The following is a 14,705-nucleotide window of genomic DNA, read 5'->3' as shown; positions in this document are numbered from 1 at the left end:
TTATTCAGCAGCCGAAGTGAATGGGTACGACCGGTCTTTTGTGGATAAAATAATTCGTAAACACAAACGTAAAACACATCGCCACAGTATAACTATACTACAACCGGACACAAGAGAGGTGAAAAGAGTCAGCCTGCCATTCTACCCCAAAATAACGAACCCCATAAAAACAACACTCCACCGACAAGGGTTACACGTTGTTCACAAAAGTGAGAACACTTTGCGTGACCTGCTTTGCAACCTTAAAGACAAGGTTCCAGCCGAGCAGTCTGGCATATACCAGGTTCCCTGCAAGGACTGCCCGGCGGTTTACATCGGCCAAACCCGTCGGAAGGTCAAAGTCCGCATTAGAGAACACAGGAATGCCGTGGTGTCGAATAGGAACAACGAATCGAGCGTAGCGGCTCATACGATATAGATTGGGAATGAGCTTCGCACTTGAAAGTGTGAGAAATGCTTCCCACTTAAACACATGGGAGTCAATGTTCATCAGCAATGCCCAAAAACCGCTGATGAATGAAGACGATCCTCACATCATGTCGAGTCTATTCGATCTCATCGACACGAATCGGCTGCAGTAACATTTTCTCTCTCCCCGGACCCGGATTAGTACGAACAACATCGCAATCAGTCGGACATTGTCCCGTAGATGGACTGCATCGAGCCCGAAACCGGTCGGCATTAAGGTAATTTTTTTATTATTTTGACGATTGTAAGAACCATAAGTGTCGTGTCTTGTCTCGCGTCGCGTTTCGTGAATGTCGTGATTGTTCTTACGTTAGCACTAAATACACCAATTGATAGTCAAACAGGCTCGGCGCATCAGGAGGTTTAATTCGCGTTGCCTCCCCGGTGTTCAAAGTTGTCAATTGAAAATACATAGTTACTGAGGTCATATATCAAAGTTGCGCGCTTGTCGTCATTCGGAGACACCCAGGCTGTTCCGTGTACATGAAATCTCTTAGCACAGCATATAGCCGCAAGACCTCTTAGACATACTCTAGCGCTGGGCGGCATGTACACACTGGCTATGCTGAAACTTTTACCGTATACATAGTAACATTACATGCAACTATTTCAGTATCGTTCATCGGAGGAAAACCAATTCTATAAAAGGAATGGAGTTCATTGAACCCCAAGATCACCCCACTTTATCCATCCCCTCGATCGTGACAGGACAAATTAGTCTTGAAAGATTCAAGAATCGGCCATTTGGAAATAAGAGGAAGGTTTCACAAAAGGAAGTACCATGTTTATCAAACTTCTTAACTTATAGCGGGGGAGGCATTCAACGATTTGCGGATGATATCCACTATCCCAGAAAGAGTCAATTTTCCGGAAGGGTCGACTGGATTCTGTCGACGTTCCTGTTGACTAATTTGTTGGTTTTCTGGGTAAAAAACTGAGGCAACTGGGGTTTTTTTTTAGATGAACCCGGTGTTGGAATATATTAGTGTCAGCCCCCTGATACGATGAACAGTATGACAGCAGCATCAGTTAATGATTGTGATGATTGTTTTTGTAAGTCCTAGAGTGTATACGTTGATGAGAGATGGCAAAGCTTATAGCCGATGTATGTATGGTATTGTAAATAGTCCGTACTAGTTCGTTAACGAATAAACAACATGTTGTAAATAACCGGCGGTTTAGTTTGTCTTCGCTGTATCACGAATCTCGCGACAGTGGGAGTTTTCCGGTCTAGGAGTTTGTATTGTCCACCGTGTTCGCTGTTCCAACACCCGGAAATGACGGAAAGTCTCCAGTCAAAAATGTAAAGCCTGGAGGTGATACCTTCTTGGTGCTTTCGTTACTTTTTGATTTTGCCAGAGGGATTTGCTGAGCAGGTTGAGTATCAAGAACGTTTTAAGAAACTTGCTGTTGCATGTGCCCTTTTGCAACAGCTCGTTTCCTTGCGTTCCTGTTTCAATTATATTGTTCTCCTCTCCTCGCCTCCCTCAGAGTCAGAGGCCTATGAGGATCTTGATATCATCTTTTGGAATCTTATCGACAACAGCATTCAGTTGACTGTAATAGTTCTTTTCGTCATGCATTTCGGCAGCATCATCGGTTTGCGCGTAACATTGGATCATACAGTGTCAAACCCGTGTTCTAAATCTGGATACAATTATCCTCTCATTAATAGGTTCCCACTTCATGAGCGCAGCGTGGGCGTGAGCGGTGAACATGTGTTCTTTCAAGTTCTGCCAACGGACTTCGCTCAGTCCTAGGAACTCAAGCTACATACGACATGCCTCATTGACTAGTTGTACCAGTTTACTCGGCTGGGCTAGAGTTAATATGTACATTCCAAGTTCCAACTCTTGTCCAACGTTTCGCGCGAAAACTCGTTGCCGTTAAATCAGTTTGTAATCTTTCATTTTCGAATTTTGTAACGTTTTTTTTTTTTTTTTTTTTTGAGTTTCTGGAACAAAAGTTGTTGGCCTAAAGTCCCCTATCTACCGTGGTGGAGCTGCCTTCTTCCGGTGAAGGAGTATTTTTCAGCCACTGGATGCCAGAACAGACGCTGTTTCAACCGCACCATCTTGGTTAACAGACGCGTACCTCCTCAATCTACCCAGTCAACACACGATCGCATATGATGTTGAATAGGATGCAAAAGTGGAGGCGATACACGCACACTTTACACGCGCTTAAATGGAAGCATGTACGCATATGGCCTCCATTTTAGCATCTTATTCAACATCATATAAGACTTTGTGTTAGCTGGGTAGCTGAAATCAGAAGGACAACAGTGCCCAGGATGCAATGCCAGCTAATCACACAACTCTTAGCATCGATTGACCCGTGAAAGCATATGAGGAACTTGTGGGGACCAGTCTATTTTGAACGTTCTCCTTATCGACTCACCGTATTGCAGCCCGACCTTGACTGCTCATAGTGAAAACCAAATTTGTTCTCTCATCAAGATTGCAACAAATACTGCAACGAAATAGAACTTGTGATTCAAAAGTTCTTAAAGTTCAAATTCTGTTTAGCTATGCAAGTCAGAGTTCAAGAGGTTTCAGTGCACTCTAACGATTCCACCAACCGAACCACGTAGGAATTTCGCATCGTACATCTCATCAATTTCACTTCATCAAATAGCAAATAGTTCCCATCCTATGACAAATAGATTATCCTCCTGAGGCCGGCATTCTCCACTTTCACGCTCGATTTGTCGCCCCTGGACAAACAATCTTCGGATAATCCCACCGATGCCATGGCACGTACAAACACACATACACGTGACATCTCGGACGGGAGCTTGTTTGATCATCACCTCCAAAAAGAACGAACCATCCGTAAATGATACATACTGCCAACCCCCAGAAGAAGCGCACAACCATCCGCCGGGTGCCCGCCTGCCTGCCACGGACGGGAATCAATATTTCATTAATCTTGTGCTTCTCTAATACCCAATTTTCACATCATCGTGTACCGCGTACCCACCACGACCGAGGCGTTCGTTGTGTCGCTCACTGTCACGCTCGCATCGCCGGTGTTATCCTCGGGGTGTCGTCGTTAGCCTCCTCGGCGAATACCCTCTCTATGGTAGCGTGCTGTGGTGGTCGGTCTATGTCGACGACGACGACGTGAGGAGCGCGGTGTGGGTCGGGATGGTGGAATCCCACACGGCAAAGTCGTCAAAAGATTTTTGGCACAAATCTAACCGCTGCGTGTCGTGTCGGTGGGTTGGTTGGTTGGTTGGTCGGTGTCGAAGTTTGGTCAACCAGTCTTTCGGAGATGGATGGACAGCGAAGCGACGGATGATGCGGATCTTGGAGGATGGGGTTTGGAAAATTCGGGGAATGTTGATGCCTCGGAGGACGACGACGACGTCAACCGTCGTCATCGGCCGACACTGATTTAATTGGCTTTGGCTGCTCGCTCGGGTGTTGACGCAGTGCTGATCGATGGAGAACGTTGGCCAATTGAAAAGCTGGTAAATATCCAGAAGAATAGAATCAGTACATTCATAGTATATTTAAAAATCGATGCGGAGTTTACTTTTGATGGATGGAGATAAAGGGGATCTCGTATCGTTGAGTGACTCAATTCCATTTTATTTGAAGTTCATGATGAGCTGAGAAAGCGATGCTTAATGGATAATAATCTTCATGTTGGCCTCATATACCTTATCGATTAGCGAAGGCAAACTTTGGGATTATAAATTAGACATCACCATCCGTCACTAGCGAACAATCTAGTGAAAAGAAATCAGCGTTGGCAGATAATACTGGTACATGGTTTTCCGGTGAAACAAAAATATAAAAGGAATGCATAATATTACGATGATCGAATCACAGATGGTCTACCTCGTTTGTGACTTTGGATGGATTGAAGGCCGCACATTTTGAAGCACTCTATGCACCATCGAATGGGCAGCAGTCAACTCCACTTCTTCGATCGATTCATCGTAGACCTCCAGCGTTATGTCGTCAGTGAAACCGACGATGGTCACTACCATCGAAAGCTTTAACCTAGACGTGTGCGCCGAAGCAGTTTTCACCGGCGGCGGCGACGCCGGCGCCGCGCTGTTCCCCCTATTCGGCGGCGGCGGCGGCGTAATCGGTTCTTCTTCTTCTTTTTGGCTCTACGTCCCCACTGGGAGTTGGCCTGCCTCGCTTGAACTTAGTGTTCTCTGAGCACTTCCACAGTTATTAATTGAAGGGCTTTTTTTGCCTGCCATTGCATGAATTTGTATATTGTGAGGCAAGTACAATGATACACTATGCCCAGGGAGTCGAGAAAATTTTCCCGACCGAAACGGGAATCGAACCCGCCGTCTCCGGATTGGCGATCCATAGCCTTAACCACTTATGGCTAACTGGAGACCGCTGTTCATCATGTTACCTAAATAGCCGTGATTTGAGGTGTCATGGGTTTGGTTCACTTTCAAATTTGGCCACTTCCGTCGGGACATCCGAAACCGATTCCGGAACACTACCGATAGTCTCTTATACAGAGTGTTAGGTTCGTGAGTACAAACCTTTATTATAATTCTTGCACCGCGCATCGAAGGCGTTGCCTTTCAATTTCATACACGCAGCTGCTATGGTTCGGCAGGTGATCAAGACTGTGTGCGCGGTGCAAAATGAGATAGAAGAGATAGAAGTGCTTACCTTTACAGTTGCAAATTCATGATTTGAAATACGATGTTGAATACGAAATTGCAAGAACTCGAGAGTAGCTACACGTTTGATGTCAAAGAACGAATTGTAGAACGGAATAGTGGCCACAAATTTGCCTATGAGAAAATTCAAATTTATTACGCATTTTTCAAAGATAATTTACAAAAACAAATTAGAATGCACTACTTACACGCTTACTTGCTTTACTGCTAAGTTACTGAACTAAACCAATTGATTTAAGGTCATTTTTGGAAGAAAATTTAATAATCTTTCGAATGAGGGTCAAAAAGCGACGATAAGTTTGACCATTTCCAAGTTATAGCCAAGCAAGCAAAGTCAAAAACAAGTGAAGTTCAATTACACGTAACGACTTGACCAAATGCATAGAAAGTTTTTTTTATCATGTATGATCCTCTATCACCCCTTAAAAAGTTTGCATTCACAAACCTAACACCCTATATAGTCAGAATCTATTTACTTACTAACGTTCATAAGGTTATCAAAAAATCCGTGCTTTGCTATGCATGGCTTTGGTTCAATTTTACATTTGGCCGCTTTCGGAGGGACACCCGGAACTGATTCCGGCACTACCGGCAGTTCCTAATGAGCCCACTTCCTTGATAACCAGTCATCAAGTTATCGGAAGAACCGTTATTTGTTGTGTCGCATGCATGGGATTGGTTCTCTTTTATAAAAAGCCATTTTCGGTGGGACACCTGGAAATGGTTCCGGAACAAAGCCGGTTCAGATATGGTCTAAGACTATTTTCTTGCGGTTGCATGGTCAACTATTGTTTTTAACTGTCATATCTCGGAAACCAGTGAACCGAATTGAATGATTTTTTTTTAATGTTTATCAACAATATATTGGTACATAATACGACGTTTACGGCAAATTAAGTTATACCGGATTGAAATTCTTACCCCAATAGAGGAAAATAAGTCAAATTTACAATACCAAACAAAAATTATTAAATGTGTTCATCCTTTAATCTAAATAGGCTCTAATATATCTGATTAGAGATATCTTGAGAACAGAAGTTGAAAATCGTTGTTTATCAACACTACAATTTATTGGCATTAATGTAAAAAAATACATTTTTTCGAGAAAAATCCAAAAAGTGTCAATCCATGATAACTTTTTTCAACGTTCAAAAAGCGCATATGTTTTAATAATTTGTGAAGCAATAATGTTTTGTTAATGTACGTTCAAAATTTCATTCAATTCGGTACACTGGTTTTCGAGATATGACAGCTCAAATATTAGTTGTCTCAAAAATAGTGTTTTACCCGAACGGTTCTAACTTTGTGAAAGATTGATCAATCGACCTCAAATTTGTACCAAGGATGCACATATAACAGGTTGACAAACAGTCAAAATTTGAGATTGATTGCACGCTATAAAAAGTTATAGCATGTTGAACTTTATTGTGAGAGAAAAAAAAGTTTCCTATCCTAAACATTTTGGCCACCCCCTGTATGTGTTGCTATGGAAATGACGAATTTCCCCTTTGATTTTTTCCGTTCGTGGATTTTGTTAGATACGGTGTTCGGTAAAGATAGGCTTGATTTAGATGTCATGTGGTTGAATATAACATTCTAGACTTGTAAATTTTTGTTTGTACCGCACCGAACTTGTAAAAAATGGAGCACAATTCAGTTTATGTCAAGGCTTATTCCGTCATATTAGGCAGATGTGTCACTATTGAAATGGAGAATTTTTTAGTATGTAGTTTTGGTAAACGCTACCCAACAGGTCACTTTCACAATACCAAGGTAGCCTTGTGAATACGGTGTTTGCTACGTTCAGTGATATGAATAACTCATGGGACTCATACCCAACTAACAATCGCCAGCCGCAAACAAGCATCATGCTGAATTGTTGCTTTATAATGGTAATTATAGCTGAACTAAAATTATACTGTACACATTACTGTACAAATGCTATTTCAATTGAAAAAGTAGCCAATGTTCAACTTTTCGTATTGGTATGAACAATAATAATTTAAAACACTTTTCAAGCGATTAATAAGATTTTTATTCGACTCGCAGTAATTCCTTTACAACATAGTTTAACAAGACTTTTTTCTGCTTCTTGTTAAGTTTATATAAAAATTAGGGCATGTATCTGTATAATGTGTTTCTCACAAGTCAAGTAAGCGTTTTCGTTTTATCATACTTCGACTCAGAGTACATGATGAAAAACACGTGTTTTTACTGAACAACAGCTGAATTAATTTGTTATTCAGTCACCACTGCTGAATAGGAGTCAAAGTCTGATCATTATTAAACCACGGGAAGTTTATGTTTTTTTATTTTATTTTTTTTTTATCTGTATTAACGAGATTTTTAGCCCTTGGCTAGTTCATCTCGGGACCCACGCTTTACTTCCCTTCCGAAGGAAGAACTCACATTTTGTGAGTTTGTCGGGAGTGGGATTCGATCCCAGGTCCTCGGCGTGATAGTCAAGTGTTGTAACCATCACACCAGGTCCGCTCCACAGTTTATGTTTTGATTTGAGCGCTGCAATTCATCATCTCTAGGATGGCGCAGATAGGAAAGCATGCGGCTGGCAATCGACGGGTCTCGAGTTCGAATCTGGATTTAGGTAAATTTATGTGTAGTTATTATTTCACAATATGTATTCACAGCTTTAAGTTCCAATCATAAATTCTCGTGGAAATTGAAAAATTTTGCATTTTTTTAGTTTTTAATCATTTTTGCTAAAGCTGAATAGCAGCTTTACTATATAGTTGTAAAACGGTTTAACAGTAAACAGTTGAGTTGGTACACAACACTATGCTTTATAGTTTCTCCAAATTTGTGTGAACAAAAGCCGAACAAAGGTTGTGCCTGAAAATTATCCAAATGTTATTCAGCATCATGATGAATCAATTCGTCGTAAAGGTGCTTGTAAAATGAGTGATTGTTAGTTGGGTATTCCAAGTCGTCGGTACCAACTTTTGCGTTGAAGTCGATCTCGTACGATCTCAAGCTTCATACGGCATGCCTCATTTAATAATTGTGCCAGTTTACCCTGCTGGGCTAGGGTTAATACATTATATGTTCCAATTCTTGTCCGTTGTTTCGCGCTAACGCTGACGTTAAATCAGTTCGTAATCTTTCATTTTCGGTTTCAGTAACGGTTTTTGGGGTTTCGGGAAACAATTGGATGCCAGAACAGACACTGTTTGAGCCTCACCTCCTTGGTGAGCAGACGCTCGAGACGTACCTCCTCAATCTAGCTGAAGTCAGTTGGACAACAGTGCCTAGGCTGCACTAGCTGGCGGTCTTTGTCATCGCTTGACCCGTGGAAGCATGAGGTAGGAACTTGTGAGGACCAGAGCTATGTTGTACGCTCTTCTTTTCGACTCACCGTTTTGCAGCCTCCTGGGAATCAAAGAGCCGAGCTAAACTACCTATCGGTTTGTAAGCTTCGTCGATCCATAAGACATTGGTGTTACCAGCTTTTTCTAGTTTCTTACACACTCTTCTAAACAAACACGAGAAATATAAGAATGGAAAAAAGGGAACTTGCTTAATTTTTCATCCCGCTTTTTCTAGTATTTATCTAGGAGAATGGATCGATTTTAGTCAAGTAAGGCGTAACCGAAGATGAAGGACGAAAGTATTGTGGCGTTTTCACACAGTTTTGTACGAGTAAAGCTTTTGAACTAAATAATTAAAAATGAATAAATAATTGTAGCCCTAGCAGTAATGTGCAAAATCTCTAAACATCTTTAAGATGACCATCATAAATCCAAAACAAACTTTTCCTCACCACCAATCGGTGGTGGTAAGAATCGATCGATTTCCATACCCATGTCCGCAAAGCAATTTACGATTTATTCGCTCGACAAAGCACATTCAATAGCCTTCTAACTGGACGGACTGCTGCAGGCGATGATGGCTGCACTGCACATTCCCACCTACTTCCGTCTCAATCGGGACCAGATGTGCTTGTGCCTTCGGTCGAATAATTGATTCACCTCCGGGTCGTCCACTTTACGTCCACTGCAGCTGCAGGCCACCCGCCCACCCGTCTCCAGGCTCCGCTTCAACTAGTAGTAGTCCCGGTGTTCGATTTCAACAGTAGAAGCTTCCTTTGAGATGTTTCTGTTGTTCCGATATGCAATTAAAACAGCTTATCTCCCTTCCGCACCATCCCACAACATCCAAGCATGTAACTCTGTCGGTATAACTAACGACCAATCTCTCTTTCATCATCATCATCAACATCTCGTTGCAGATTCTAATCGTATTGTCCACGGTGGTCTTTCTGGGAGCGATCGCCTCGATTTGGAATGTTGTCGAACTTTGGTCCATCTACAGCATCGCACAGGGCATCCAGGTAAGTTTGTGGGCCTATCACACGCAGAAAAATAAATTGTAAACACAAATAAAATCTAGTTCAAATCAACCGATTTTTCAGTTTACTATAGCGACAAACTGATTTCTAGTTTAAACTGAACTGTTCTATTGTTTGATAATACAAATATTTTCATTTGCCGACATTTTTGACAGTTTGTTGAAACAAACAGAGATATGGTATTTTCAACATGAAATAATGGATTGATTCAAACGACTGCACTTTTGCCACTAACAAACCCGGAATGTGATTGTGTTGGTGACGGTAGCAACTGCGGCAGCTCGGAAATCTATTTTTAGACCGTCGGTAAGTGGATGGGGAGGATACCGACTAAAAAAAGACAAAAAGGGCGAAACCGACCAACTTTTTGTGGATGCTGTCGTGAGTATCCGTGCGTTATCCATCACGGCCAAAACTGCACTTGGAAGTTGGCGTGATGGATTTGCTACACCTTCTTCGTTGTGGCGATGTTGGGGTAAAGCATTTTATAGATGTGTGAGTGCTTTCGGACCATGTTTATGGTTTTTATTTTGTTGAAATAATTGAAATTTTTGACATTATATGAAATGATGGTAAATCGGTTGTTTTTATTGATTAACTCTAAATGAAAACAATTAAATATAACTTTGTAATAAGTAAATTCTCAGTTTGAAAATCAACCATGCGTTTTATTGTTTTGAACAAGCGCCATTTTTCTGCGTGCATATGGGGGCAGCAGGGTCGATGGATAGCAAACTGAGCTGGTGATGGATTATGCAATATGTTGCTTTTCTAGGGGAATGAAGATGGTTTCTCGTTTGGTAGGTGGATGAACGGATTGGATGCATCAGCGATGCGAGAAGAAGTAAATTGATGAAGCTTACTGGCAAATCCCGTAAGCTCTCACCTGATTCAATAATATCGTTGGATGAAAAGTGTGAGGTTAGCGATAGGTTCAAGCTCATAAACGATACAGAAGAATCAATCACTGGTGCTGGTGATATGCCTGTCTTTCAGGAACTGCCAAAGTGATTCAGTAGAAACAGTGAACATAGTGTTATTGGCAGCCATCAGGTGTGTTTTATCACTATAGTACTCTGCCGTGAATCGCATATCAGTCCCATCTTTGCTGGATTTCCTATGCAAATGGGACAGAAATGCGATTCACAGCAGTACTGTACTCATGGAACATTTTAGATTTCCCTAAGAGTTCCTAATTACGTCTGGTTCTTTGATGGACCAAATTTAGGTTATCTGCATATATTATTTCTTGCAGGATCATAATTGATCAAGATCAGTTAAATTAACATTAAACTAATTTGAACACCTCGTCTTGTAGTTATGATTAGATTGAAATGGTTAACACTGGAACCTCTAGGTAAAACCAATTAACCCTTTATAGCCGAAGGGTTCATATATGACCCCAACATAGAAACTGCTGTATAAATTCACCCACTCGATAAAACAAAATACTGTCTTCAGCATAGTTGCTACAAATTGAGTCCTCTAGGGAAAAATGGGCATATTTGTATATAGCGCTTCATTGACAACCTAGAACATCCTGAACACCATGAAGTTTGGAAAAACGAAATAATTGACATACCAGTTGATCTAAAAGCTGAACTTGGATGTGGGTTATGTTTACACGTACTCATTTAACCTTTGCCAAGAATATCAAAAGGTGTTTCATATTCTGGGATGTTCTAGGTGTTCCAAACTTTCCTGTAGTGAAATTCTTGGGGCTGTTCATAAACCGCGTAGACCAAAATTTGGCCATCTCAGACCCCTCCTCCCCCCTCGTAGATTTTTATCCATACAAAAAATTTAAAATTTGTGTGGAGCGTAGACTTTGGCTAGACCCCCCTCCCCCCAAAAAGTCTACGTGGTTAATGAACGGCCCCCTTCAAGTCTACAAGAATAATTTTATGTATTTTCGACACAAATAGTAGCATTGCATAACCTACTGGGATCCGCAAAGCTCTTGACACCTACAATGTCATTTAAAGACACTATAGGGATATTCCAGGTCAGCCAAACTACCTTGGAGTTCAGGACTTCAGGTCTACACTCACTAGCGTGCGCAGAATTCTTGCTTAGGGGGGGGGGGGCACTATAATAATGGTGCAAAATATGTATGATCATGGTGCAAAATAGAATGATGGTGTTACACGCAATATGAATTCCCAAGTAGGGGTTTCAACATGTTGTGGTGCCAACATCACCAAGTACTTCATATCGGGATTCTAGAGAAGGCTTCGGATGGTAATGATTTCAAGGCAATACGAAACTTAAATATGAAGTCATTATCTCGACTCTTATAAAATGTTATAAACGTATCAAATACAATGGAGAATATTTAGAAAATTATCAATTATAGAAAAAAAAATATTGTCGTTGTGAAAAAATTTTGATCCTGGACGTTGATGCTAGGAGAATGTCAGAACTCCTAGATAGAGTATTTTGATCGGAATCCTTATTGCAATCTACAGAGATTCCTGCAGGATTTCTCCAAAGATTCGTGCTTGAGTTCCTCCAGGAATTCCCTCAAAAAATCTTCCAATAATTCCTTCAGAAATTCCTCCAGGAAGTCTTATATATTTCTCCAGAAATTCCTCAAATAATTTCTCCAGGAATTCCTCCAGTAAGTACTCCAGGAATTCTTCCAAAATTACCTCCAGGAATTCCGCCTGAAACTTCTTCTAGGAAAAATCCACTAGAAATGTCTGCCCCCAATATTTCCTCCAGAGATTCCTCTATCAGTTGCCCCACGGAATCCCCCAAAAAATCCTAAAGGAATTTTTGAAGAATATCTTCCTGGAATTCCTTGATAAATTCCTCCAGGAGTTCCTTCAGAAAACTATCCAGGAAATTCTCAACGAATTTCTTCAGGAATTCCTTCAGGGATTCCTCCATGAATCATTTGAAAAATCCTTCTTAAATTCCTCAACAAATTCCTCCAGAAATTTCTCGAAAAATAACGCCAGAAATTCCAACAGAAATTCCGAAAAAAAAACCTCCAAGAATTCCTCATGCAATTCCTCTAGGGATTTCTCCAGAAAATCCTCTAGGAATTTCAGCCAGAATTTCTCCAGAGAATCCTAAAAGAATGTCTCCCGGAACTCTTCCAAAAATTTCGCGAGGAATCTCTACAGGAAATCATCCACAGATTCCTCCAGTAGTTTCTCCAGGATTTTTTCCAGGATTTTTTTTCAGGGATTCAATAATTAATTTCTTCTTAAATTCCTCCAGATATTCCTTTAGAAATTCCTCAAGGGGCTCCTTCAGACATTTCTTTAGAAATTCTTCCAATATGCAACCAGTGATTTCTTTCAGGAATCCCTCCACGGATTCCTGCAGAAAATCCTATAGGAATTTCTTCCAAAACTCTTCCAGGAATACCTCCAAGCAATCCTCTAGGAATTTCTTTAGGTTTTTTTTCCAAAAAAATCTTAAGGAATTTCTCCAGGGATTCATTACTGAATTTCTTCAGAAATTCCTTAGAAACTTCTTCCAGAAATTCCTCCAGGAATTCCTTCAGAAATTCTTCGAGGAGTTCTTTCAGACATTTCTCCAGGAGCCTCATATATTTCTCCAGAAATTCTTCAAATAAATCCCCCAGGAATTCCTCCAGTAAATTTCTCCAGAGATCCCTCCTGACATTTTTCTAGAAAAACTCCTGAATGTCTGTCTGTCAGAATTCTCCCAATATTTCCTCCACGGATGCCTCTATAACATGCTAAAAGTATTTCTCACGGTATTCTTCCAGGTATTCCTCAAGAAATTTCTCCAAGGATTTTTCCATGGATTCCTTCAGGGAATTCTCAAACAATTTCATCAGAAATTCCTTCATGGATTTCTTCAGAAATTCCACAAAAAATCCTCCAGAAATTGCACCAGGATTTTTTTCAGAAATTTGTCGAGGAAGAACTCCTGAAATTCCTCCAGCAGTTTCTCCAGGCATTCCTCCAGAAAATCCTCTAGGAATTTCTGGCTGAGTTCCCCAAGAATGTCTCCCGGAACCCTTCCAAGAATTCCTCGAGGAATCCCGCAAGGAAGTTGTCCAGGAAATCCTCCACGGATTCCTTCAGGAATTGCTTCAGGGTTTTTCCAGCAATTTATCCAAGAATTCTTGCAGGAATTCATTCATAAATTTCTTCAGAAATTTCTCAAAAAAATCCCCCAGGTATTCGTTTAGAATTTGCCCGAGTAGTTTCTTCAGACATTCCTCCGGAAATTCCCCCGAGATGCCTCCAGAGATTTCTCCCCGAAATTCATCCATGGACTTTACCAGAAAATCCTAAAGTTATTTCACCCGAAACTCTTCCAGAAATTCCGGGAGTTCCTCGAATGATTCCGCGAGAAATTCCACCAGGGAATCCTCCACGAAATCCTCCACGAAATCCCCTAGGAATTTCTCCAGGATTTTTTTCCTGAAATTTCTTTAGAAATTCCTCGAGAAGTTCCTTCAGGCATTCCTCCATTAATTTTCCAAGAAGCCTCATATATTTCACCAGAAATTCCTCAAATAATTCCTCTGGTAAATACTCCAATAATTCCTCCAGAGATTCCTCCTGCAATTTTCTTTTAGGAATAACTGTCAGAATTCCTACAATATTTCAGCTAGGGATTCCTCCAAGAATTGATCCTCGCATTCCTCCAGATAATCCTAAATGAAACAGAACTCTTCCTGGAATTCCTCCTAGAATTCCTCGAAAAATTCCCCCATAGATTCCTCCAGGAAATTCTCAAGGCATTTCTTCAGGAATTCCTCCGAGGATTCATTCATGAATTTCTTCAGAAATTCCGCAATAATTCCTCCGCAAAAAATCTTTCAGAAATTTCTTAAGGAAGAGCGCCAGAAATTCTACCAGGAACTCCTCCAGGGATCCCTCTAAAAAAATCCTCTGGGAATTTTCACCAGAACAACAGGGATTTCTCCTTGCATTCCTCAAAGAATTCCTCAAGAACTTTTTCTAGGAGTTTCTCAAGGAGTTTCTGCAGGGATTCGTTAAAAAATTTCTTCAGAAATTCTTAAAAAAAATCCTGCAGAAATTGCTCCAGGAATTCCTTTCGAAATTTCTCGAGGAGTTCCTTCAGAAATTTCTCCATGGAGCCTCATATATTTCTCCAGAATTTCCCCAAATAATTCCTTCAGTAAATACTCCAGAAATTTCTTCAGAATTACCTCCAGGAATTTATCCAAAATACCCCCAGGAATTTCTCCAG

The 14,705-nt window shown here is 40.9% G+C and overlaps 1 protein-coding gene across 2 annotated transcripts in view; it reads left to right on the top strand.

Moving 5' to 3' along the window:
- The window catches only part of LOC109419150 (latrophilin-like protein LAT-2), a 444,748-nt gene that overhangs the window by 378,606 nt on the left and 51,437 nt on the right, over positions 1–14,705 (top strand). For both annotated transcript variants that reach the window (XM_062857118.1, XM_062857117.1), the window contains one exon: positions 9,381–9,482. In XM_062857118.1, coding sequence (XP_062713102.1) covers positions 9,381–9,482 — 102 coding nt within the window. The remainder of the gene's footprint in view (positions 1–9,380; positions 9,483–14,705) is intronic.

This window comes from Aedes albopictus, chromosome 3 (assembly GCF_035046485.1).
Source record: "Aedes albopictus strain Foshan chromosome 3, AalbF5, whole genome shotgun sequence".
Classification (NCBI taxonomy): domain Eukaryota; kingdom Metazoa; phylum Arthropoda; class Insecta; order Diptera; family Culicidae; genus Aedes; species Aedes albopictus.
This window is presented reverse-complemented; position numbering and strand designations above follow the sequence as displayed.